Source organism: Canis lupus, chromosome 9 (assembly GCF_003254725.2).
Source record: "Canis lupus dingo isolate Sandy chromosome 9, ASM325472v2, whole genome shotgun sequence".
Lineage (NCBI taxonomy): Eukaryota > Metazoa > Chordata > Mammalia > Carnivora > Canidae > Canis > Canis lupus.
The window spans coordinates 48088516-48116459 of record NC_064251.1 but is presented as its reverse complement, the minus strand read 5'-3'; the positions used below and the strand labels follow the sequence as shown (position 1 = coordinate 48116459).

General features: G+C 49.1%; 1 protein-coding gene across 8 annotated transcripts in view; it reads right to left on the bottom strand.

Annotated features, from left to right (window-relative positions):
• The window catches only part of RAP1GAP2 (RAP1 GTPase activating protein 2), a 222545-nt gene that overhangs the window by 100722 nt on the left and 93879 nt on the right, over positions 1–27944 (bottom strand). For all 8 annotated transcript variants that reach the window (XR_003147058.3, XM_025476089.3, XM_025476091.3 and 5 more), the window contains one exon: positions 1119–1203. Coding sequence is in view for 7 of the 8 variants with exons in the window: in XM_025476089.3 (XP_025331874.1) it covers positions 1119–1203 (85 nt within the window). In the remaining variant the exon portion in view is untranslated. The remainder of the gene's footprint in view (positions 1–1118; positions 1204–27944) is intronic.

Genomic DNA, 27944 nt, shown 5'->3' with positions numbered 1-27944 from the left:
CCCACCCACTCTCGAACTCCTAATCCAACCAGGGCAGGCTCTGACTGTCATTCCATGAGATTCTCCCTCGATGCATACCACACAGCTCTCTGCATGGTGGACATTCAATATGGGGTGATAACGGAAAGGTGGCGTTTATCTACTTCCTTCAGGGGGGTATTGCTTTGCAACAGATTAAGTTAGGGGAGCAGGGATATGACAGAGAACAAGAGGGGAGAGATGCTTAATGATTTCCCTGTGAGTCATCCAGCAGAGCCCAAGGACAGAGATACAGGGTGGCCCAGACATCCTCTCAGATGACTCAGGAAGCAGTGACTTCTTCAGGGCTAGTCCTCACCTGGCAAACTGTGAGTGGGAGGGAGGGAAGGAGCGTCGTCACTGCTGCCTAGGCAGGAATATGGGCTGAGCCAAAGTCCTCCCTGAGAGCCAGCTCAGGCCTGTGACCAACCTGCCAGCAGGCATTTCTAGGTAAAGGGAGGAGGACATGGTCAGGGGAGGCGACAGCTGCTTCAGCTCCCTTCCAGGAATGAGCAGTAGGGGCCTGGGATTCTGGGAGGTGGTCTCCCAGGAAAGAGACTCATGAATGAAGTACTTCTAGGAAAGAATTACTGACCCCAGAAGCTCCAGAGCAACTCTCCCACAGAGACTGGGGGGACAGGGCCAGCCCAGGAGGGCCAGTCTGAGGCAGACAGACCAGCATGCAAGTGCCACTCTGGTACCAAGAGGGCCCCCCCACCCCGCCCCGGGACCCTGCCTTCCCCAGGCAGCTCTCCTGGGCAAAAGCCCCTTAAGATACCAGGCTGCCATTGCTTCTCAGCCCTTCAGCTAAGACCAGCTAAAGACACCAGGCCACACTCCGAGTCTCCTCACTCACTCCTGCCTGGGCCCCTGATGCTGTACCCCACTGTTCCACAAGGCCCCATCCAGCCCCCATTATCTCCTCACCACCCGACACCCCCAAGTCTCAGTCACACTTCCCTCCTGCACTGGTGAGCTCCAGTGGATGCTGCCTCCTGAGGTATCAGGGCACCCTATGGTACCCACCGGACGGAAGCAGCTGGCTGGGATCTCAGGGTCAGCTACCTCCCCTCCCCACTTACCAATACCAAGCCTCTTACCTTCATGGTGGGAGGTGCAGTGAGAGGAGGGGACAGGGGCTGGTCTGGGAAGGTCACATCTGAGCTGTTGGCCAGCTCCTGCTTCCTGCAAAGAGAATGCAGAACAGAGGTGAGTGATGGCCTGCCTGAGCCATTCCCTCTCTCTGTCAAGAGCAGCTGGGCATGGGGACCTGGGCTAATGCACACCATGCCAAACTAGAGTGGAGCGCACTCTCTGCTGTGCTGCCCTAGACCTTAAAGTGGGGCTCTTTCGCATGTGGTTCCTGCAGCAGCCACAAAGGCATCACCTGGGAACTTGTGACAAATGCAAATTCTCAGGGGCACACCAGCATCTCCAGCGATGGAGCCAAGGATTCCGGGTTTTACAACCCATCCAGATGATTCTGATGTACACTGGAGTTTGAGAACCACTGCTCTAAAGATCTGGAGGACCCACAACACCTACAGGCCTCAGAGGCATGGACAAATGTTTAAAGGCATCAAAATAAACATAACCGTTTTACCAAAATAGCAAAGTTTGATAGGGTGGAAGATAATCAGACCCTGAAACTCTGGCAGTTACCATTCACCTTCAAGTATTTTCATTTGTCAAAACTATAGTGGTTAATAAAATATATCTATACATTTGGTAGATGTATTTCCAAACACATTTGAATTCAGGACCCCCCAAAAAAGAGAGAGACAAAAGAGGAATGAATATAAATGTTTGTGATTCATTCTTCCTGGGTACCCTTTGCCCCCAAACACACACATACACACACACACACACACACACACCACGGCCAGAGAGCTGACCTTGGGAGGATGGGGCTGCCTGCTGTGTAAGCTGCAGGTAGAACTTATTTTAGTCCATGTGGGCTAGGACCATGGAGAAGCAGCTAAACAGAGTTGTGTCACCATGACAACACGACTGCAACAAGTTCACTGCTCTCACATACTCCCCACTTTCCATCTGGCCCTCACTGGTGACCAAGGAGTGCTAGTTTGCAGTCCGATTACCAGGCAGATTGTTGGCAGTGAGATGAGCCTTTGGAGCAACGGTTATGCAACAGGGCCTGCTGGGCAGAACATGGAGGAGCCCCAGATGAGGGGCTCTGGGGTCCTGGACGTACCCTGGCTATCTCCTGGGACAACAGGGAGAGGCAGGGATAACAGCATTAAGAGCCCAAGACCAGACTGAGCCATCAGGACTCCCAACTTTGAGACCCTTTCCTTCTCCAGAACCCCACCCTGAAGCAGCCGAGTCAGTATGTACCTGGGTCACACTTCAATGACCAAAAGGATCCCCACTGCACCTCAAGAGAATGCTTCTGTACTCTCCAGCCCACATCTTGCCAACAGGGATGACAGCTTTAACAGGGCTCCTTCATGAGAAAAGCCCACCCTCCCTACAGAACCCAGCCCCCTGCCTTTCCAGAAGAAGCCTTTGCTCTGTGAGCCAGACGCCACCCCAGCCTGGCTCCCCTTAGCCCACAGAGCAGGCCCAACCCGAAAGGAATCAGGCCAGGTGCTGTGAGGCCATGTCCACCCTGGCATGACTCTTGCCTATCCCTGCAGCAGGCCATGCCTCATTGTCCTCTAGGCAACCAGGTAAGGAGGCTGTGTGAACATCTGGCTTGGTACAGGATCCACATGACCCCTATTAACCTCAACCTGCCAATCCCCCTTTCTGATCCTCCATTTGCCTTCCTCCTCATATCTTCCTGGACCGGACCTAGGTCTCACTCTGAGGCGGCGGGGGGGGGGGGGCGGGGGGTGCCTCTCTCCAGGTCCAGACTATAACTGGCACATGAATCAGCAGGGCCACGACTCAGCCCGTGTACAGGTACACATACACTCACACACAAAGGGATAAACAAGAGCCTCCTTCTACCTCTTAGTCAAGAACCACCACCTCCCCTTCCTTCTATGGGTTTGGGGTAAGTGTGGGGTCCAGCCCAGCTGCTCTGGCCCTCATTTGCCTGTAGACCCCAAAGAGTTGGATCCACAAAGGCTCACCCCCTCCAACCACTCTGCCCTCTCCCAAGCAGCTACTGCTCCTCCTCAACAGGCCCAGCCCCTGAGAGCCATGATGGGGGAAAGGCAGGGGAGGAAGGAAGATCAAGGATGCGGGTACCACCCTCAGGTCTCCTGAGGTGAGGCTGAACGAGGGCAGCTCCCCCCGTGGGAGTTGGGAGCCAAGGAGGAAGTGGCATGCAGGGAGGGGACAGAAGGCAAGGCCCATGCCCAAAGTCTATAGGACTGTTCAGGGGTTAGCTTAGGACCCCTGGACCACTCCTCTGGAGGAGGTGGTGACACACTTGCCTAACAGCAATCCTGGCTCTCCAGGAACACAAATCCTAGAGGAAGGCAACACTGGCAGGTTTTTACTATCACTGGTCAAGAGAGACTCATATACATAGTCACACTGTACTTCTCTCTATAAGACGCAAGGTGTCCACTCCCATGGGACCAAAGTAGATGCAATTATTACCCAAGGCTCCTGAGTCTCAGGCAAAGGGCCACCACACTCAAACCTTCCTGGGCTGAGCCCCGCTTCCTTACACCAGCTTGTTTTCCCTGGATGCTGGCATAAGATACTTGGACCAGTCTCCAAGGAGGAGTGAGGACAGTTCAGTGGGAGCGTAAGGTATCTTCCAAGGCAAAAGGAGTCCCTGAATAGTGTCTGGAGCCTGGAAAGTGCTGAACAAGAATGTGACTAGCAGCCTCATCCTTGTTCTAGGGCTCTATCCAAGACTCCGGATGGGATGCTAGGGTAGACAGAAGGCAAGAATGCTGCCCTCAAAAAGAGAACGGAGTACGCACAGGCCCGTCACAAATCTATCCCACCCTGGTACACAGATGGCTTTGAGTGGCACCTGTAGGAGAAGATGGGACACACTGTTCCATCCTCATTCTCACCTCCTAGAAGCCAAAGGTACTTAATTAAGAGCCAACTACCTGTTATGGGTTGAATCGTGTCCCCCAAAAAAGATATGTTTTGTTTTGTTTTTTAAAGACTTTATTTATTTATTCATGAGAGTCACAGAGAGGCAGAGACACAGGCAGAGGGAGAAGCAGGCTCCCTACGGGGAGGCCGATGCGGGACTTGATCGAGGACCCCGGGATCGTGTGCTGAGCTGAAGGCAGACACTCAACCACTGAGCCACCCAGGCATTCCCCCAAATAAGATATGTTGAAACCCTAACCCCCAGAACCCGTGAATATGTCCTTATTTGGAGATGTAATTAGGGTGGCCCCTAATTCAATTTGCTTGGTGTCCTTGTGAGAGGCAAAGTGCGCTGTGTGAAGACACAGACATGCAGGGAGAATGCCATGCAGCAGCAGAGGCACAGATAGGAGTGACACAGCTGGGAAGCAAGGGTGGCCAGCCACCGCTGGGAGCTACAAGACACAAGGAAGGGTTCTACCCCAGAGCCTCCAGGACAAGCAGGCCCTGTCGCCACCTTGGTTTTGGACTTCTAGCCAGAACGGAGGCCACAAATGTCTGCTGATTTAAGCCGCCAGTTTGGTGGCAGCCCTCAGAAGCAAGTGCCCTGCCCAAGTCCCAGGCTCTAGCCTTGCCTTTGTCAGCAGAGGGCCCAAAACAAAGACAATGACATCCTTGCTCCTGCCCTACCACCCCTGCCACTGCCAGCTGGGCTCAATCTCACCCTGTCCCCACCCTCACAACCCTTGACATTGGTGTGTGGGAGCCACCTTCCCAGGGACAGCTGGCCAGGCCACCAGCTGGCGCTAAGCAGAGTAAGAATGTGGGTGCTCAATGTCATTCCAGCCCCTTCTCAGACAGACAAATCACACGTGAGGAGGTGAAAGTGACATGATTATCCCAAGAAATAACCTTGGAGCTGCTCTTATTTATTATAAGCAAAAGGTAAATTATTAGCAGAGGTGGCACCCTTACTATTATCTATAACAACTTTCTTGAGACCCATCGCAATCTTTAAACTGTCATGGCACTGAGTCTGAAACTGCCTCCCCAGCCAAATCTCATACACAGCTCTCAGGACTGGGGTCCCGGACCCACACAGGGACCCATAAGAGGAGGGGAGAGGGGAGCAGAGAGAAGGCAGAGGAGGGAAGAGGAAGATCATAGACTCTGCTGTAAGAAAAAGGTGGTAAGAACAGGCATGGATGGGCAGGTCAGGTGCCTCCTCCAGCCTCTGGGTGTCATAGGGGTGCGACCCCCTCAGCATCCCTCTGCCCCAGAACCACCTAGCACTGAGGTTCTCTGCTCTGGGATTCCTTCTCCAGAAACATGGACAAACCTGGGGCAGCTGGGAAAGGGCCCAGCTGGCTTTAACCAAATGCAAATCTCAAGAAGAAATGATTGAGGAACCCATGGTGAAAGCAGATGGAACTATTCATAGTGCACTGGATAGACCCCAGTGAGGGCCTTACTTACAGCACCCAGGCCTCCAGCTCCAGCCTCAGATGTTTCTGCCCTAGACCATCTGTGGTCATCTCCCCCACGCTTTTATGAAAGTGCCCAACGCTAGAAGGGGTTCCAGTCTGGTTCTGCCTGCTACCCCCACTGTGTGTCCTTGGGTAAGTTACCTCACCTCTCTGCGTCCCACTTCCTTCATCTTCAAAGATGGGGGTGATGATGTTCTGAGGAATTATATATAATGGCTGTGAAATAAAATATAAAGTCCCATACAAATAGAGATCATTATGATCATTATCATCTTCATTGTTACTGTAACTCCTAAAATGGTGCTCAAATCTCCAAGTGGAGACAGAGAAACAAGGAAGGATCCAGGACTCTTTAATGTCTTTGAAAGTATTTCTGGCATTTCAAATAAGTATCCCTAGCCCCAGGGATGCACTCTCAGGATCATAACCATCAGTTAATAATCAACAACAGGAAAAATACTCACCTATCAGGCAGATGGCTCTGGGGCCAGCTCTAAGCCCTCCTCCTGGCAGAGTTCTCCCAAACCTACAAACTCTGTCTGTCTGCATCTCTCACCCTACTAGGTCCCCAGCCACCCAGCCATGTCTGGCTCTGCTTTCTCTTGCTTTCCAAAGAGCCAAGCTAGAGGAATGCAGACAGTTGGCCTGTGAAGAGCTTCCCAGGAAAACCAAACCAAAAGGAATGAGACATACCATTCACAACAGCCAAAGGTGGAAATAACCCAGGGTTGGTCAAGCAATGAACAGATAAACAAAATGTGGTCTTTCCACAGGATGGAATATTATTGAGCCATAAAAAGGAACAAAGTGCTGATATATGCATGCTACAAGGTGGAAGAACCTGGAAAATATTATGCTACACCAAAGGAGCCAGACACAAAAGGCCACATATGATGTGATCGTATTTACATGCAATGTCAGAACAGGCAAATCCAGAGGCAGAAAGCAGATTAGGGCTGGCAGGGAGTGGGGAGGAGTGGGGAGTGGCTGCTAATGGGCTCAGGGTTTCTTTCCAAGGTGCTAAAAATGTTCTGGAACCACATAGTGGTGATGGTTGCACAAACTTCATAAATACACTAAAAAGCACTGAATCACATACTTTAAATGGGTGAATTTTAATGGCGTGTAAATTATAACTCTGTTTTTTTTAAAGGAATAAGACAGAAAGGGTTGAATGGCTCTATCTCTGTTACCTCTGCTGCTTATTTTCTTCTCTGGCTGCCTTTTGGTGCCCCCAGGACCCCGGGCTGTGTACAAGCTTTGGCTTTGTGGCAACACTTCAAATGCTGACCAGAGTTCCCTTACTACTTGCACCTGTTGAAAGCAACGCCTTTCGTCTCCACTCCAGTGCTCAGAAGCACCTGCATTGCCATTTATTTGGAGAGAGCTTCTGAGTTCTAACTCTTCATAGTTCCCCATCCTATGTAACTAACTAGACCATAAACAATGGGAAAGAACATTAAAAGCTTCATGAAATCACCATAAGAAACACACAAAATGAGAAGAAAGAGGAAGACAAGACAAGCTCTAGGCCCGATGAGCTGTACCTCAAAGTCTCAGTCTCTCTGCTTTCTCATCTGCAAAACGGGCCAAACGGACAGACACAGAGGTGAGGGGGTCAATATCTATCTTGTGCTGGGGCGGATGTGGAAGGCGAAAAAAACAGGGCTCCACAGAGCTGGTGGGGCAGCTGAGGGATAGAAGAGGGCACAGGATTTGGCCATGAGAGGTTCCAGCAGGTGGAGGGAGCGAGTCCCAATGCCTCCGCTGAAGAGCCCCTTAGGAAGGAGCAAGTACTGCTCACCTGGCAGCACCTGGCAGGGTCAACTTTGGTGTCATGTCCCATTCATGTGCACGCTCTAATTGGTTCCTGGAGATTCAGGGCTCAACTCTGGACCACAGATGACCCAAAACTCCAGAGGGGTACAAAATGGCAACCCTCACTCCTACCACACCCACCCAATCCTGGGGTTCGTGGGCATAGACCACTCTATGGTCTAGGAGAAATCATTAGAAGCCATTCAATAGCCTACCACACAGACAAGGACATCAAGGCCTGGAGAGGCAAGGGGAGATGCCCGAATCCCATAGCCAGCCTCTCTCCTGGTCTCTGGAGAGCACTGTTCTCAAATCACCTCAGCACGAATATGTGAAAAGTTAGCAGGTCACATCTCAGGAAGAACCTGTGAGGAACTACAGCTGGTTTATGGACACACATTTATAAAGCATGAGTGTGGGGGCGCCTGGCTGGCTCAGTCAGTAAGCATGTGACTCCTGTTCTCAGGGTTGTGAGTTCAAGCCCCATGTTGAGCACAGAGCTTATTTAAAAAAAAAAAAAAAAAGGCATGAGTGTCAGGGGTCCACAGGGTCCATGGGTCTCCCATAAGGAATGAACTGACAGCAGAAGCCAAGGCCACACAGGAGATAAACAGACCACATCCTGGGCAATGAGATGGGAATACATGTGGGACCACAAAGAGGTCTGGGCAACACTACAAGCCTATAGTCTTGAAGATCATGCTGGCTTCCCCCTGCATGTGCTGGCTGAGGATGGCCCTTCCTTGGAGGACCCTGAATCCCTAAACTGGGCCAGGGGTAGGAGAAAGGACAGGTACTGAGAGGAGGCTTACCCAGCCCTAGAGACCCAGGAGGCCACAGCCCCTGGTCTGGAACAACTGAGCCTCCTCCCATATTACATCTCAGAGCTAATGGGCCAGCCTACACACACAGGCACACCCCCTAACTCCTGGGGAAAGCTGTACGAACAAGCAACTTTTAGAACTGACTGATGCCATACAGCTCACATACGAGTAAGAGCAGACTCTGAGGGGTGTGATGTGGGCCTGAGAGTCCCAGAGTCAGAAATTTGAGCATTGGACCTCAACTCCCCAGACCCTCCACCCCAGCCCCAATCCCCTTTCCTGCCACAATGAGAAAGCAGCTCCACCTGTACCGAGTGCCACAGCAGAGCTGAGAGGACACTAGCCAGCACCTTCTCATGTCCTTGAAGCCTGAGTTCTTAGAAGTCCAGGTGGGCTGTGTTAGTTACCACAAGCAGTAACATCCAGACTATTTACAAGCATCTGAGAAGACAGTCCAGACAGGAGAAGTGAAAATGCAGAAACCATCCTGAAGGCACAGCACACCCACGTGGAAGACCCACTTGTCACACATTAGTTGTGGATTATATAGAATAAAGCACCATGGGACATCGAGAAGGGAAGGCCAGGACTCCCTGGGAAACAAGCTCAGGTGTCACAAAAGAGGTGACAGCTGAGCTATGCCTCCAGGACAAGACCAACACCTACCTGGGAGAGGACTCCGGGAATGACAAAACAGCAAAAGCACGAAGGAGTAAAAGAAAGAGCACCATGCTCAGACCATCCGGTGTCACCAACGTGGAGAAAACACCTCCCTGGCATTTAGTAGGCCCTCGAGAGGAAAAGTGACAACCCAGGAGTCTCCAGACTTACCATGTACGAGTCCCCAGGCTTACCATGTGCAAGAGCTGTGGGAAGCCTATTACACTTAAGACTCACTATAATCCTTTGCACCAAATATTATTAACCCCACTTTACAGAAGGGGAAACTGAGACTCAGAGTGGTCTCACTCTGAGAGAGTAAGCATGGCTGGAGAGCAGCAGAGCAAAGCCTGGATCGGGCAATTCAGCTCCACAGCATGCTGATGGTGGGCAAGAAGTGGGGTTCCCTTGACAAGAGCATCCAGGGTCAGGTGTACACATCCCAGTTGGTACATCAGGTGATCGCTGTGCTCTTTCCTGTAACGGTTATTTACCGGCCTTTTACAGGTGTCCTCTATTTATGGCAAGCTATTCTGAGTATCCTTTCATGGTGACATGGCATTATCTTCTAAAGTGAGTTAATTCTAGGGGCGCCTGGGTGGCTCAGTCGTTTAAGTGTCCAACTCTTAGTTTTCCTGAGGTCACAATCTCAGGGTCGAGGGATTGAGCCCCACATTGGGCTCTGTGCTCAGGATGGAATCTGCTTAAGATTCTGTCCCCCTTTCCTTCTGCCCCTCCCTCTCGCTCACTCTCACTCTCTCTAAAATCAAATAAATAAAATCTTTAAAAAATGAAACGAGTTCATTCAAGTTTTAGAAACTGAGCAACTAAAGGAAACTATTAAAGACCTACTACGGGGGGCACCCAGATGGGGCAGAAACAGCAAAGGTAGTCTTCAGACAGCTGCAGTTTGGGAAATATGCACCAAGCAATCTGAACACAGCCTCAGGGGCCATGAGGAGCAGCAGGGCAGGAGACAGAGGAAGGAGGGGAACGGGAGGGGCCCCTGCTGCACTTACCGCTACAGAAACAAAACCAGGGAGTCAAGCCCACAAGGCGTCTTGGAGGCAAAAATAAGATTGGTGATTGGAGAAGCTAAAATGCTGGTTTCAGAAACCAAGTGATGGGTGCTTCGATCACAACAGAGACAGAGGAGGAGGAGAAGTAGCTCTGCAGGAGGCAGAGGATAAAGGGTTCATTCTGGACACACAACCAGTCATGGGGCCATGGGAAATCCAGGTGGGCTCAGAAAAGTCCCAAAGCCTTAGCAGAGAGACAGGAATAAGTGGAAGGGGGGTGCAGGTGCATGTATCACCGAGCCTGAGTACACGGCATCGACCAGAAACTGCCAAGCAAGTAGCTTCGCTCACATGGTCAGCTGTTATCCGTGGCAACTGCCTGGCCTTGGCCGAAGGAGCGACGTCATGGGCAGGGCAAAGACGGCCAGCTCATAGCTCACAGGTCATGGCCTCAGACAGCTTCAGACCCAAAATCACAAAGCCATGGAGCCACAGAAGCACAGACTATCAGCATCTTCCCAGCCTGTCAGTATTTCTTGACCTAGATGGCAAGTACGTGGGTGCTTCCTGCATAATTCAGTTTGGATGTATGACATATATCACAATAAAAAATAATTTTTAAGTAGTTCTCTCTCACTTCCTTTAGGGGAAATAGATATAAATGCAGAAACGGATACAGACAGAGAGGTGGAGACAGACATCGTCTTCAGCCTGTTGAGACTTCCATGATGAACATATCAGACTGATTACCTGCATTTATTTTGCTTCTTCTGAAGGCCTTTAAAATAATAGTTTTTTTGGGTTTTTTTTAAAAGTGTGAACTGACAAGAGGAAATGCAATAGAAAAGGAAAATTCAGCCTACAAGAGATCACTGGTGCCTGGAAGATGGGCCAAGGATGGATGACCCCAGGGAAGTGTTTGATACTTGCAACATGGAGAGCCCTCAACCCATCACTTCCTCGACAGCTAGATGACCTTCCCAATGCCCACCACCATAAGAAACTGAGCAACGATAGAACAGTGATTCCTGTGGAAAGATATCTGGGCTCCTCCAATGAAAGAGCAGCTTGCTACCCAATCATCACCTTGCATGGAAGCTCACAGGTGGAACGCCAGCCAAAGCACACACAGCTCCAAACCCACTTGGCTCAATCTTGGCTACAGACACACAGCCAGGGACAACTACACATTTGGGGAAAGCCTCCAACATAGGGGAGAGATCTCAAAATAATCAAGAGGAACCTGAAGGTAACAGACAATACAAGGAACCGATGGAGACCTCCACGAAATACTATAAAGGAATATCCTCAGAGAGATAAGACAAGGTTTTTGTATCTACGACACAAGGAGAGAATGCCAAAAAAAAAAAAAAGAGACAGAGAGAGAAAGATGACCAGGAAAAAAAAAAAGATCTTGGAAAATAAAAACATGATGGGAAGACAAACTTTGAGAAGTCTCCCAAGTAGAACAAAAAGACAAAGATGTGGAAAATGAAAAAGAAAAGACGAAAAAAAAAAAGACAAAAACATCAGAGGATCCAACATCTGCCCAAAAATGGTTCCAGAAAGAAGTAGCAGGAAAAAAAGAGAAGAAACGTGGCAGCTAGTCTCCAAAGTTTGCTTCCCGATTTGTGTATCTCCTGGTACTAATGCCCCCATACCTCCCCTTGCCTTGAACCTGGCTGGCCGTGTGACGCACTTTGGACCAACAGAATGGGACAGAAATAACATGACTTAAGTTCCAAGGCTGAGTCACAGGAACCCTCAAAGCTTCCACCTAGATCTCTAGGAACATGTACTCCAGGGAAAACAGCCAGCATGTAAGAAATACAGCTATCCTGAGACTACCCTCCTACAGCTAGCCACATGGAGACGGATGCAGATACCAGCCAGCTTCCAGACATTCCAGACATCCATCCCAGACCACCTGAGTGAAGAAACTACCTTGGACATTTCAGCCCCAGCAGATGAGACAAGAATCTAGGAATCAAGCCAGAACCAAGGCCCCAGACTTATGGCCCCAGCTGAGCATGCCAGCCATCTCCAGCCATATGAACCATCCAGGATGAAGTCTCAGGCACTGGGAATCAGAGATGAGCCATCCATCTCTACTTTACCTGGAATCCTAACCCACAGAATGTACAAATAATAAAATGGTCATCGTTTTATCATAACAGGAACAGTAAGGGATAGATGGCTCTGGAAGTGAGGTCTCCTGATGAAAAGAATGGAACTGACAGGACATCTAATAGGTGCAAACTCTTGGTAGAAAAAAAAAAATTATTCAAGGAATTATGATAGAATAAATAGAAATGGTAAAATAGAAAAAGTACTATGGCTAATGGGGAAACATGAGTTAATTATTAACTCCAGGAAAAATAAGAACTTATGCAAGAAAGGAAACAGGGGTGCCTGAGTGGCTCAGTCAGTTAAACATCTGACTCTTGATTTCAGCTCAGGTCGTGAGATGGAACCCCACGTAGGGCTCCATGCTGGGTGTGGAGTCTGTTTGGAATTCTCTCTTTCTCCCATTCCCTCCCTCCTTCTCTTAGGGAAAAAAAAGGCAACGTAATTATAGTGCCCTCCTTGGCTCAACAATAAGTGATTCTTAAACAGTCACAGTGAGTAAATGTTGACTACTGAATTGAACCAAAAAATGATGCTAATATAAGGATACCCTGCTAACTAAGTGGTCCCAAGTCTTGGCAGAATTCCTAGTAAACCCTGGGAGAGAAGGAGCCACCTTGTCATACCCAGCACAGGCGTGTGTTAAACCATCCATGCTAAGGAACCACCCAACTATCTGCTGACTTTGGGGTCACTCCAGCTATCACAGAGGGGACCGTCACTCCACTCCACTCCCAGACTCTGCCTCTTAACTGTTGACTCTTCTGAATATGTTATTAGTAACATCATTGGTTCATTCAAACTACTGAGTCTCAGTGGAGACAGACCACAGAATTTCAGCGTAGGTATGGTCTTTTCAACTAATAATGTTATTACCAATCCCTGAAAGCTTCATTCACTAGAAAGACAAATGCTTGGAACCGTTTCCCAATGCAGAGCACCTGACCCATCCTCATTCTTGCCCTTCTTGTTTGTGACCATGGTACACGATTGAGGAATGAACATCTAGGGTAAGGGGGTCCACCAACGGCCAAGCAACCAAGCATGGCTGACTCAGCCCTGAGGGACCAAGGCTGCAAGCTCATCTCATCCAACCCATGCTCCAACCCAACCTACAGAAACCAATGCCAATGAACCAAACCAGTGATATCAAACCCTTTGCCTCCTCCTAGCATCCACTTCTTTCTCAGGGACATTAGGAAAAGGAGGATAGGATAACTGTGCATGCCTCCAGGGACACAATGGAAAATACCCTTGCAGTCAGTATTCCATGGCTGGATGGTTCAGAAAAAGGACTTGGCAACCTGGAGCACCACTGGATAACCAAGATCTCCAAGTGATGAGCAGAAACTCACTTCCCTAGCCCGGCCCACTGCCTAACTCAGTAAGAATAGAGGGCCTAGATGAGCCACCCCTGTCCAGGCCCCTTCTCTGGCCTCCAGCATACACCCTGCCTGCCGGGCCAGCCCCCAGCACTGTGACTGGCACTGAATGAACTGAACAATGAATAATCAAATGGGGGCTCACAGACCCTCAGAGCTAGAGGGCTAACTTAGAGCAGCATCGGACAGGCCAGTGTTCCCTCCACTGCAATTTGGTCTAATCACTGTTGTGGTTATGACTCACTTCAACTCCCTGCTCAAGGGGCAGAGGCAGAGTCAGCCCACTCCCCAAGAGTTCGATCCAAGTTCATGTCATTCCCTTGATCTTGGATTACTCCTCTGGACACGGATGGTAGAGACAATAAAAAAAGTATCCTTCGTCATCAGCCTCATTTTCATCATAATAGTAGCTAATATTGATTTAGTGCAAATGCCAAGCTCTTGACGTGCATTATTTCAACTTTTCTACAACCCTATGAGGTAGGTACAAAATTACACTCCCAATTTACAAATAAAGAAACGGAGGCTCAGAGAGGTTAGGTGACTTGTGGAAGGTCCTACAGCAATTAAGTGGCAAAGCAAGGAATCTAAGGGACCCTGGGTGGCAAGTTCTAAATGGCTATCCCCCACCGCAGCCCTGGCCTCTGACTGCTGGCAGCTCATGCAGTAGGATCAGCCGTTAAACTCTCTGCTAGGGAAACGGTAGGTAGTTCGAGATCCTTGAAGGCTCTCTCCTAGATCAACCTGGTGTTCAAAAGCTATGCTGCTTGGGAAAACGGCCTGACATGAGTTATTTTGGTTTTTGGTTTTTTAAGAGAAATTTAACTTTCATTGGCTAAATCACTACAGAAATATTGTTTAAATACAAATAACGTCTTCTGGATTGTTTCAAAGGACATCACTGAGTGAGACCATCATTCTATGTCTGAATTTTACATTTTTATTTTAAGTATCAATACATACTCACTGGGAGGAAAAATTCAAAGAATCCAGAGGCATCTAATGAAGTGTACTGGGTGTGGGGAAGGGCCTGCTGCACCTGCTTCCTGCAACCCATCAAACAAGGGCACACAAGGCCTTAGGGAGCAGACCCAGCACCTGCCAGAGAGAAGTGGGACTGAGAAAAGGCTGCTGTTCTGGCCCTCCTGCTGCATCATTTCCAGCTGCCCTGGTCACTTAAGTGACAAGATGATGCATCAACATCAATAACGCTGGAAGGGTCTGTCCAGGAAATGGCATTATTCCCCCCAGGAGGCATGAAGTCAGCCTCGACAGGCAGCTGGGGCCACCGAGAATTAAGGGTCCCTGCCCAGGCCTCTGTCACCCCCTCCCAGATCTACTCCCTGCCCCAGCCGACCAGATCAAACAGTGAAAAGAAGAGGCCACACCTAGGCCAGCCACAAAGATCATCCAGTGAATAAGCACTGCTGAAACCCCTGGACTCAGAACTTCCGAGCATGTGGTTGGATGCAGAGGACACCGAGCCTCCTTCCACTAGAGGAGCGGGGCACAGCTTCAAGACTCGGTGGGCGCGTGGGCCCTGGATGGCCCTCAGCCTGCACCTATGCATCGCCTGGCACCTGTGACCACTCAGTAATGATCCTTTGAATGAACTGCAGAGCTTGAGGGCCATGTTAGGTCAGCGCCCCATGAGAAAACATGATGAGACCCTTCCAGCCAGATCCTCCATGGAATGTGTCTAGTTGCAAACCAGGCTGTGTGCTCGGAGGGCAGGAGCCAGGTCAGCCACCTCTGAATAGCCCATGGGGCCCAGGGCCACGCAGTCCTACACTGTAGCCTTAAAATCTGTCAATACTAAGACCTTCCATTTGAATAACAATTGGCGCTGCCCGAGACTTCTCACTTCCTCTGCCAAGCACAATTCTGTGAAGATGAGCAGGACTAGGAGCAACATCTTCATCCACGTAGATGAGTCGGCTGACTGATGCTCAGGGAAACACAGCTAGCTCCTGGAGGGACCAGAACTCAGTGCAAGCATGGTTGACTGCACAGTCTGTGGCCCAAGCCATCTTGTCTGTGCACGGAGTGAACAATCAAGTGGGCAAAGGGAAGAATGATTGCAAAGGGAGCTGCAGTCCCTCTGCCCCCTGCCCCCCAGCCTTCTACCCCTTGCTACCTCTGTCTTCTGCTCCCCCTGCTCCCTGCCCCTGCCCCCTCTACCCTCTGACACCCTGTCCCCTGCCCTCCCCATGCCCCCTGCCCCCAGCCCTGGCCCCCTGCCCCCTCTGCCCCCTGCCTCCTACCTTCCTCCCCTCTGCCCGCCCCCTGCCCCTATCCCTTGCCCCCCCTGCCCTCTACTCCCCCTGCTCCCTACCCCCCTGCCCTGCCAGCTCCCTACCCCCTGCCCCCTCTGCCTTCTGCTCCCCCTGTCCCCTGCACCCTCTGCCCTCTGCTCCCCATGCCCCCTGACTCCTACCCCCCTGCCCTCCAGCTTCTTACCCCCTTCCCCTCTGCCTTCTGCTCCCTCTGCCCCCTGCTCCCTGCTCCCCCTACCCCCTCTGCCTTCCTGCAACAAAGCCTGGCACTTGCTGACCTGCATCCTCCCTGCTCAGTCAGGGACCTGCCATGTGAGCAGGGTACTCACTCACGCTGCAAACTCCAAGCTTCTGAGGACAACGCTCTGTGTTCCTTCCGTCCCCCCCGTGCCCCTGTGCTTGTTGCAGTAGCACCTAGTGCTGCTGCCAGGTTCACCCGGGTCCGCTTAAGCCAAAAACACAACAAGCCATTGGGCAGAAGTGGCCCCCAGCAAATCCTTCCTTGAGTCCCCATGCTCCCCTGGAGGGAGGACGAGCAGAGGCCCAGTCTGCCACAGAGCCCATAGTCCACACAGGCCAGGGCTGACTGTGGGAGCCTGTCCAGCTTTGCTACTGCTCAAAGGCTAGCTCCGGTCTCCAAACCCCTGCCTCTCCTTCCTGGGTCCCTCTCTGGACCAGAAGGTGAGCAAAGGGCCACTCACCTATCTATCTGGGTCAGAGCCTCAGGTCCAGCTGACAAGGCCCCAGGCCACATGGCAATGCCCTGGGATTCTTGGCCACTGGCGCAGGCCGCAAAAACAGAGCTGACTACTGCCCAAAGTGCAAAAGCTAATTCCCAAGGGACACTTTCTCCTGCTCAAGCTGCAGATGGAATAGATGAATGAGATTTTTTTTAATGTGTTTGTTTTACAGATTTACAGAACAGGGATGGTAGGGAAGGGCAGGAGAACCGGGCAGGGGAAAAAAGAAAAAAAAAAGACAGGGTAGACGGAGAAGAGAGGAAATGGAAGCTTTGCAAGCTTTCCAATCGAAAGAGGCTTCCCTCCCCATCTAGGCCAAAATCCATTGGTTAAAATGCCACAGTGCTGAAGAAGCCCTAGCAAGTCAGACGGTACCCAGAGCCATGGCCTGTGGCAGGAACAGCAACAAAGACCATAGAAAGGGTCAGGCCAGGTCCCTCTGAGTCGTCCGGAACCCTGATGGAAGTGTCACGGATGGAGGAAACCTCTGAGCTCTGCCTGGGCACCCCTGGAAGGGCAGCAGGACATTTCGGTGGCATGACCCATAAGCAGGAAGTGCTTTTACCCCCAGGCTGGGGACCTCAGAGAAGGCTCACTGTCCTCAAAGCTGCAGGCCAGCCCTCGGCTGCCCCCACTGGCTCAAACCCTCACCCAGAGGGAGGGCCACGCCCCCCCCAGCTCCCCAGTTTCCCACCCCACCCCCCACACACATACACATCTCCTGAGGCAAGAGACCTTCAAATGAAGAGAGGATGGAGGTGGGTCAGAGCAGGGGGCTCAGTAACCCCGGGCATCCCTAGGAAAAGGGGCTGCTGAGGCCTCCCCCTCAGACACCAGGGGCACTATCAGGGAACAGTCATGGGAAAGGCCCTCAGTAGGAGCACAAATTGCTTCAGGCACCTGGGTGGCTCAGGCTTGAGTGTCTGCCTTCAACTCAGATCATGATCCCGGGGTCCTGGGATCGAGCCCCTCTCCACAGAGAGCCTGCTTCTCCCTCTGCCTATGTCTCTCTCTCTCTCTCTCTCTCTCTCTCTCTCATAAATAAATAAATAAATAAATAAATAAATAAATAAATAAATAAATTCCTTTAAAAATTAAAAAAAAAAAAGAAAGAAAGAAAGAGCACAAAGAGCTTCACAGATCCCATTTCTCTTCTTTGGAAATCTGGTGTTCAGTGAGTATTTATAAAGCATCCACTATGTGCCAGCACAATGCCAGCCTCCAGAGCTATGATGGGAATAAGTCATGCTTGAGCCCTCTCTCCCCCACCCAAGGCCTCAAGTGCATCACTATGTCCTGACCTGGTTCTGTGTCCTCCACCCACAGCCTCCCCATCACCTATCAATCTGTCACCTGGACAACAGCACCCCCATCGTAACCCATCTCCACCCATACACCCCTCAATCTATTCTCCAGGGAACAGAGGGATCTTTCTGAAATGAAAAGCTGATCACACCCACCAGAATAACCATGATTTTTTTAAAAGTGCAGCCTCTTTGGAAAACAACTGGCAGCATATCCTCCACAACTTAAAAGAATTACCACACAACCCAGCAATTCCACTCCTAGGAATATACCCAAAGGAACTGAAAACACATGTTCAAACAAAAACTTGTACATGAATGCTCATAGCAACATTATTTACAATAGCCAAAAGGTGGAAATAACCCAAATGTCCACCAACAGATGAACACATTAATAAAAAATAGGACGTCCACACAAATATTATTCAGCCTTTAAAAGGAATGATATACTGACACATGCTATAACACGGATGAACTTTGAAAACATCGCAGCAAGTGAAAGAAGAAGCCAGCCACAAAAGACCACATATTATATGATTCCATTTAAATAAAATGTCCAGACAGGCAAATCCAAAGACAGAAAGCAGACTGGTGGTTGATTAGGGCAGTGAAGGGGAATGGGAGAGACTGCTGCTAGGAACAGACTTACTGTCTGGTGATGAGAGACCTTTGGAAAAGAACCGTGGTGCTGGTTGCACAACACCCTGAATGTAATTAATGCCACCGAACTGTACATATTAAAATGGTTAAGTCTCATGTGTACCTACCACAATAACAAAAAATGAAAGTGAAAAATCAGTGCAAAGTAATGATGGCACCTTCCTTTCAACTGGCTTCGACCAGTAGGACCAAACCCAACACTTTACCATGCCCTCAGGGGCCCCTTGTCTTAGACCCATCTAACTTCATCTCCTCCCTCTCACTTCCTCTCCTCACCTGCACCCCCCAATCCACAAAGCCCATTAGCTCATCCACTGAGATCAAAGCCCTCTGTCCAGACTTTCTCCTTGCCCAGACCCCCTCTACAGACTTTCTCCACCTGGGTCCCATTCATCCCGAGTCCCTGCCAGAATGTCCCTTCCTCGAGATAGCATACCCATCCTGGGTCAGAGCCCCTGTGCTCTCCACTGCCACAGCACACCATCCTGTGTCACAGCACCCAGCCCCTCTGCTGCAGTGACCTGTTGGATGCCCATCTTCCCCAATGGACTAAGAGCTCCATAAGGGCAAGGATCAGGCCTGCCTCATTCCCACTGGATCCTTAGCACCTACCTACAAGGACCAAAGTGCGATGGTGGACATGGTCGGACAGATGGACAATACTCCAGGAAGTTTACAATCAGGCTCAGAAGGGAAAAGTGAATGGCTGAAGAGACCAGCATGAGTGCATGGGCACCAGCAGGGGTATGATTCAGAGCAAGAGAGAGATCGTGGGAACTCATCTAAAACTGGGGGGCAGTGGGGAGGACTCAAGCCAAGGAGAGGGATGGAGGAGGAAGCAGGACCATCAATATGAGAAGTGTGTGGATGTGGGGCCAAGCCAGGCACTTGCAGAGGGAGTGCGCAAGGCCAGTGCACATCCTCTGGAGAGAATTATTACAACCTCTAGCCTCTGAGATCAGCATGTTATATACAACATCTCACTGACCCTCACAACCACCACTATTATTACTTCATCACTTGGATGAGAAAACCAAGGTCCAGAGAGGTAAAGCGCCTTGTCCAAGTTCGCCCACCAAAGTGGGATCTGAGACTGGGTTCCCCTGAGTCCACAATGGGGCTCCAAGGCAGGAGAACACCCAAATGTTCCAGGATAGGCGGAATTAGAGAATGTCCTGCTTCTGCCCTGAGAACCAGAGCTGTGTGGCTTCCCTCACATACCCTAGGCTGGCCACTGCCTTCAGGAAAAAGGCTCCTACTCACATTTTCTTTGTGAAGCTATTAAACCCTCAAGGTCAGAACAGTACTTAATTAATCTAAGGAAGAAAACATCTGCCCCGTGTCCCATTAGGTATCTTAACCAATGCCCTTGCCTTGGCAGCCAATCTTTCATGGTAGTAATACAACTTGCAGAGAGTAGAGGGGTCCCCACAGCTCTGACCACCCTTAATGGAGCCTCTCTCCACTCACACCAGGGCTGCATTTCCATTCCTATGAGAACTCTCCATCATCTGTCTCCTACTCAGACCTCTCCTCTGAGCTTCAGAACCCACTGCCAGCTGAACAGTCTCCACTGGGGATCTCACAGCATCTCAAAATCAACATGCCCAGAAGTGACGTCACATCACCCCCAACCAGTGCAGAGCCCCCAGAAGGCTCCCAAGTTCTGTCTCCCAAATAAAGGCACTGAGCACTCCTGATTCTTCCTCCTGCCTTCTGCCTGAAGGCATCCCCTACTACATCCATCCCCTACTACTCAAGTGTGTCAGGGACCAGCAGCAGGGGCATCACCTGGAAGTCGGTCTAAATACAGTCTCTCAAACCCACCTCAGACCTGCCAGTGGGAATCCGCATTTTGTCAAGACGTCCAGGAGACCCGCACACACAGCAAAGTTTGAGAAGTGCAGCTCTAACAAGCAAAGAGCCTTTCATTCTGCCTCCTACATTTCTCTGGGGCTCATCAATGTCCCTCCAGCCCCCTCTACCATCACCTCAAAGCCACTGGTTAGCACATCTTCCTAACCAATCTCCACAAGCCCACTCTTGTCCCACCTGGAGGATAACTTCTCCCCGGGAGCTCAAGTGACTCTTCAAAATGCAAATCTGAAAAAAAAAATGCAAATCTGACCACAGGAGCCCACTATATAAAGCCTTGAAATGTCATCCTATTAGCCTCACTATGAAAACCAAATTTCTTTCATTCATTCACTACATTCTTATTGAGCATCTTCTATGTACCAAGCACTGTTCTAAGCAATGGAGAGAGAACAGTGAACAAAAGAGGCAAAAATCTCTGCCCTCATGGAGCTCATATTCAAGCAGAAGAAAGAGATAATAAACACCTAATAATATAAAAAGTTTAAATAAGAGGCAAATTGAGTGATGACAAATGCTAAGAAGAAAAATAAAGCACAGAACAGTTTGCCAATTCAAAAGGAGTCATGAGAGAAGACCTCGATGAGAAGACAACACCTGAGAGAAGACCTGATGGAGGTGAGGAAGTGGTGAGCGTGTCTGGGGAAAAGCATCCCAGGTAGAAGGAAGAGCAAAGCCCAAAGGTCCTGAAGCGAAAGCCTAGCTTAGTTGGTCAAGGAGCAGCAAAGGGGCCTGTGTAGCCAGCACGGAGAGAACAAAGAGTAAGGAACAGGAGCTAAGGGCAGAAAAATCACAGGGAGCAGACTACAGGGCCTATGACCATGGGGAGAACCCGCGCTTCCACCGTGAGTAAACAGGAGGCAGAGCTGTAAGCAGAACACAGAGGGGACCTGACTTACAGATTTAAAGTATCACTCCAACTGCAGCACTGAGAACTGGAAGGAGGCCCAGAGGGGCAGCAGGGAGGCCAGTTAAAAAGTTGCCTCAATGCCCCAGGGAGAGAGCTACTGATGGGTTGAATGGCACTTTGGGTTAGGAGACGATGGGAAGTGTCCCGGCCCTGGGCAAGCATGAAGACACAGCCACAGGGTTTGCTGACAGATTGGATGTGGGCACTAAGTGCAATACAGAGGCATCAAGGGTGACTCCGAAAATGTGGTCTAAGCAAGTAAGATGGAGAGGGCTATAGCAGGTATGAAGAGGGGTTGGAGAGAGAGGAGGAATTTCACTGTGGACCTGCCACATCTGGGATGCCTCTCAGACACCCAGGGGGATGCCACGGAGGGAGCAGAGAAGAGGAAGCAGCCTGGGCACAGCGGGTAGAGGCAGACTGGCCAGGAGATATGGGGAGAGCTGGGGGGCCCGTGAGCTTTCACCAGCAAAATGGAGAAAGAAGAGGGAGGCTGGGGCAGCCCCGGTGGCGCAGCAGTTTAGTGCCGCCTGCAGCCCAGGGCGTGATCCTGGAGACCCTGGATCGAGTCCCATGTCGGACTCCCTGCATGGAGCCTGCTTCTCCCTCTGCCTGTGTCTCTGCCTCTCATTCTCTCTGTCTCTATGATAAATAAAATCTTAAAAAAAAAAAAAAAAAAAAAGAGAGGGAGGCTGAAGCTCTATCAAATGACTAAACAGGGGCAGAAAGGCAGCCATGGGGCAAGGCAGGGAGCAAAGCCAGAGGCGCTCTGGAAGCTCTGCCATACAGGAGAACAGCAGAGCAGGAGCTGGAGGCGGACACTGAGGCTGTCGGGTCTCCTTGGTTTGCAGTGGCTACTGATGTGGGAAACAAAGGCAGATGTCCTTACTCCCTGCAGCCCATTGACAAGTCCTTGATATAGGCACAGTGACCTTTCAGGGACTCAATGCTTCCATGTTCATACTTTGCTAAGGCAGAAGGCACTCTCAGCCCAACCCCACGACCCTATAAGTCCTCTTTAGCATATAAAAATTCCTTTAGAAACTTCTTTTATCTCTAAACTCCCAAGATACATGTTGGCAATCATCCCCCAAGCATATGACCCACCGATATTGATCTGAAGGGTCTCATGACTAAGGTTTTATTAGACGGTAATAAATTACCTTTTCCCAACAATAGCTACCCCATCAAGGTCCTGGGAACCTTGTTTCCAAAATGCCTTAGAGACTTATGCTATTCCTAATCCCTTCCCAACTTGATAGAGTATGTAACGGGCCACTCCTCATGACCCCAATGCAGTTCTTTCTGCCCACAGGTCCTGTCCCCCCGCTCTAATAAAACCACCTTTTAGGGGCACCTGGGTGGCTCAGTGGTTGAGCGTCTGCCTTCAGCTCAAGGCGTGATCCCAGGGTCCCAGGATTGAATCCCACATCAGAGTCCCCGCAGGGAGGCTGCTTCTCCCTCTGCATGTCTCTGCCTCTCTCTCTCTCTGCATCTCTCATGAGTAAATAAATAAAATCTTTTTTTCAAATCACCTTTTTTGCACCAAAGACATCTTAAGAATTCTTTTGTGGCCGTCAGCTTCGAACCCTAATGTCTTTCCTACATCAGCTACCTCATTTTCTCCAGTTTCTAACTTTCAGGCTTGGACTTCTCAGCTAATTCAGGCTCTGTAATCTTGGGTTTGATTCTGGGCTATCCTTTCTCACCCCCTTTCCCCAGGCAGGTCATTTGCTCTCCAGCTTCCAACTCAACCACCTGGGGCCACCAGGAGGACAAGGTGAAAGTTAAACTCTCCCAGGAAATGAAAAGACTTCATTTTCCCCACACAGGAGCTATAAATTTTTCTGAAATTCCAACCATTCCTCCCTTTGAGTCTAGAATGTTTTCAGTCTTCAAGAGTCTCCATTAAAATGCAAATGTCCCAGCCAGCGAGAGGGGAGGTGGTAATGGTCTTGCGGTCATCCTCCTCTTCCTCCTCTAACTCACAGGGAGGCCCTAGATTCCCAGGAACCAAACTTAATCCTTCACCTCTCATTCAACCCTCAGAATACAGATTCTTTTATTATCCATACTTAGCCAATGACTAAACTGATCCTGAGAAATTAAGCAGTTTATCCACAGTCCCAGAGCTACAAAATAGCAAAGGCAGGATTTGAACCCAGAACTCACTGACTCCAGAGCTCACACTCTGTGAGGTTTTTCTTGTTTTGTTTTGTTTTGCTGTTTTTCCACTTCTTTTTGGTCTGTTGACTTTGTCTTACTCTTAAAATTATGGTAAAACAAAAAAATTCACTATCTTGACCATCTTAAAGTACACAATTCGGCAACTTGAAGCACAACAATTACCACAACAGAGGTCCTGGTTCCAGAACTTGTTGATAAACAAGTTCCCCCAAAAGCAAACTGATCTGTTGATTTTTGAATAATACATTAATGTAGTTCAAAAGCCAAAATTTATCAGAAGGCATATGGTGAAAGGCGTTATGTTATCCTTGTCCCAAACTATGCAGCTCCCTACCGCCCCCCAATGAACTGGTTTCTACACATCCTTCTGTAGTTTCTTTACACGAATATAATACAAAGATGGGAGTTCTATTTCCTCCCATTTTTATACAAAAAATATTATGTTGTACAGTTCCATTCTGCATCTTGCTTTACTCCAAATATCTTGGGAGAACTTTATCTTGGTCCAAAGAAAGCCTCACTATTCCTTTTTAAGTAACACATCAGTCCAGGACACAAATGTGAAATAATCTAAGTGCCCAGTTCTCCATCAAGAGGCATTTGGTTGTTTCCAATGTTTTTCTATTTCAAATACTATTGCAATGAATGACTCTGTACTATATTGTTCCACACGTGTGGAAATATAGGCACTGGATAAATTCCCAAAGGTGGATCTCTGGATCAAAAGGGATATATGCTTGCATAATGGTGATGGTGGTGCAAACTGTATTGCTCATAGGAGGTATCTTCTTTCATTAAAGTGGCACAAAAATGAGGGTCCACGTGCCCACTCAAAACACTGTTAGCCCCCCATGGCCAGAACCAGTGCCAATGCAACTTCTGTCTCTGGTTTCTGCCTGCCCAACTTACTTCTACCCCTTTATCTGATAATGAAACTTTCCACCTTAACTTGAGAGATCTGTTCCTCTCCCATTAGAAAGAATGCTAATAGTCACAATACCCACACAAGCATGAGCCACAGGAATGAGCCCCGGACTTAGACTGGGCCAATCATAAATCCTCACCCTCACCCGCATACATGGATTAATTCAGAGATGGGCATGAGATCCAAGCCAATCAGAACTCCTTGGGGTTTGTCTAACTGGAGTTGGTGGAAAGGAGGTTTTTTCCCTCTTTAGAGGAAAAAGGGTGAAAATGTTAAGCCCAGAGTGGTCTGTAACCATGGTTTCAACATCATAGGTAGAGATGGCCCAAGAGAATGAAGCCCACACAGAGAGAGACACAGACACAAGAGACAGAGAGGAAGAGAGACTGCTTAAGGTCCTGGATCTAGCTGTACCTGAAGCCCAGCCCTTTCTATAGATAGCTTATGATAGCTAATAAATCCCCTTAGTTTGTTTGATTAATTCAACCTGGGCCTCTGTCACTTGCCCCCAAGAGTCCTAATACACTGTATCTAAAGTATAATCCCAATTTTATTATAATATAGAGAAACAGATGTAGATGCAGATGTAAATACACTGTGTAGGAGGGCATATGTTTAGAGGGGATAAAAAACCAGAAGAAAATATATTAAATGTTAATAGTGGTTATCTCTGCAATTCCCCATCTGGGATTACAGATGATTTTTATTTTAGTCTTTGTACTTTTCTGTGTTTTCCAAATTTTCTGCAAGGAACATGGATTTTAAAAATATAATAAACATTAAAAAAAAATCAGATTGGCAAGAAGCAGCCCAGAAAATGCTCTGAGGAAGGTTCTAAGCTCTTCCAATGGTCAGGGACAAGCAGAGAGGTCTACCCCAAGACCTGCTTGGCATGGACAGCATTTGCTGGAGTGGCTGCTGCCCATCTCAGAGCTGGTAAGCAGGTCACCAAAGGCATCTGTGTTGTGGGCACTAAACCCAAGTCTTCCATCGTGTGGCCACAAGCTCTGGTCTGTGCCCAAAGGTCAGCTGAGAGTCAAGACTCTTCTCTCCAAACCCCTACTGGAACCCAAGCTGAGCCCCCAGGAGTCCCCAAAAGCATCTCAGTTTTATGGAGACCAGACTAGAGCTACTCCCACCTGCCTACCCCAACTTCAACCAGGGAAGCACTCTCTTTTATCTTCTTTACATATTAGGGTCTGAATAAGATGTTTTTCTTTTACCATTTAGCCATTTTTAAGTGTGCAATTCAGTGGCATTATTCAGTATAATGCCATCATCATGGCTCTCCATTTCCAGAATTCTTTCATCATCCCCAAAAGAAATTCTGATCCACTGAACAAGTACTCTTCCTTACCACCTCCTCAAACTCTGTTAACTCTATTCTACTTTCTGTCTCTATGCATTCACCTACTCTAAGTACCTCATACAAGCAAAATCAAGCAATTCCTCTCTTCCTGTGTCTGGGCTTAGTCACTTAGCATAATGTTTTCCAGGCTCATCCATGTTATATTGGAATTCCATTCCACTGTGTGGCTAAATAATACTTTGTATGGATATACCACATTTTGTTTATCATCCAGTCACCTGCGGAAGGACACTTGAGTTGCTTCCATTTTTGGCTATTCTGAATAATATTACTATAAACATGGGTGTGCAGATATGTTTGAGTCTCTGCTTTTGGTTCTTTTGGGTACATGTACCTAGGAGTAGAATTGCTGATGAGGGTTCTGTTTCCACAAATAAGTCCAACGAGTGAAATAATTCATTAGCCTAGTCCCATTTCACAGACAGGGAAACTGAAGGCCAGAGTCTGAACACCATGCACATTCAGGATCATATGGAGTGCTACTTCCCCTAGGCTTTTCTGTGAGGCCTCAGGCTGCCCTTCCACCATGCTATAGTCATTTCCTTGTTCTCTAGAGGTCCCTACCTCTCATACCCCTGAGATCTCTGCTGGGCCTGAGCCTCCGGCAGGGAGATAGATCATAGAGAGTCGGCCCCACTCTCGGCCAGGACCTTGGGACCAAGAACAGCCACTGGATAGATGGCCAGAGGAAGTGGCAACCTAAATGGAAGAAATCCAGACTTTCTGGGTTGAGGGGCAAATGAGCCCCACAGAGCATCAGCAAAAGAGGATGGGGAAGCGTCATTCTATCCCAAAGCGGAAGGCCAACCCTGAGCAAGGTCAGGCCGTTCTCCCAGACAAGGCTGCACTCAGTGAAATGTTCTCAATGTGACTGCCTCGATGTTCAGAATGGACTCTGGGAAGTGTGTTTAATAAGGTTGGGGATCCAAAAAAAAAAAAAAAAAAATTAAGGTTGGGGATCCAACAAGGCTGCATCAGAGAAGAGACAACACCTCACTCAGCAGAGGCAGAAGGGGGCATCCCTGCATCTGGGAGAATACCAGCAACTGCAGCCACCAACGAAGTGGACAAGACTGAGGAGAGACCAATACCAACTAAACTCCAGGGCCAGCAGAGAGGGAAGCTGCTATTTTATCCTGTCCGGTTTCCATTCCCTGGTCTACTCATAGCAACACACCAGATTTCCCAAGGTGACCTCCCTCACATTTCCTTAGTCCAGGTTACTCCATCCCTGGAACCGGGGAGTTGGAGGAAACAGATTTGCTCTTCCCATTGGTGTCACCAAACTGATAGAATGTAAGTCTGGAGCAGCCATTATCTTCCTTTGTGGATTATCTGAGGATGAATTCAACCCAAAAGAAAGCATAGCTTAGGGACGGGGAGAGAGAACAGTGTCCAAGGACACCATTCAAGCCCTAGATCCAGTCATACTTGAATCTGTCCCCCATGAACATTCCAATCACCAGTAAATTTTTCTTTTCCTTGAAGTTCTGTCATGTGCAACCAAAAGATTCCCAACTCATTTAGTTAAATGGCCAATCAGAAGAGTCATTTTGGGGGTACCACCCACCACTCCACCAACACAAAGACCCTCTAGCACCAAACCCTTGATAAACAGAATTATGACAAAAACTATAGAACTCTATTTCAACTGTAATCCTAATTCTGTTTTTCTATGCTAACTAGGGTACCAAACTGCCATAGTTTAGGGGAGGCAGGGAACAGAGAAGTCTAACATGCCCTTCACTCCTTGGCATTTAATACCAACCACAAAGTGGCCTCAGGTGATACTGACAGCCTCGTTTCCCTCTATTGCCCAGTATGAAATCCACACCACAGTCCAACTGAGTTTTGAACATGTCCTCTGCTCTCCCTACCTCCATTCCTTTGCTTACCCTGTCCCATTTAACTGGAATGTACTTCCCCACTTGAGCTCCCCCTTCAGAAATTTTGTCTAGTCTCCATGGCCCACCTCAAATGCCGCTAACTCCACAAAGTCTTCCTTGGGTGCTCCCTCTTTCTTTTGACTTCCAAAGAGCTTTATACCTCTTCTCCCACACCCCCATCTTCTGTATGGGGTTCACACTACATGTGCAGCTTTAGATAGGTCTTATTCTCCTCCTGGACCCCATTGTCCAGCACCTGGTCCATATCTGGCACTCCACAAACATTGATGGGAAGTGACTTGAAACTGCACAAATAAACGTTTGGAACACAACCCACTTATAAGCAGGACTGCTGCCTGTGCTTGCAATCACAGAGGAGGAAAGAGGGATAGGAGCGCTTTCTAGAAAAGGGGGAGAGGGGGACAGAGGAACTAAGACGTGGAGGCCA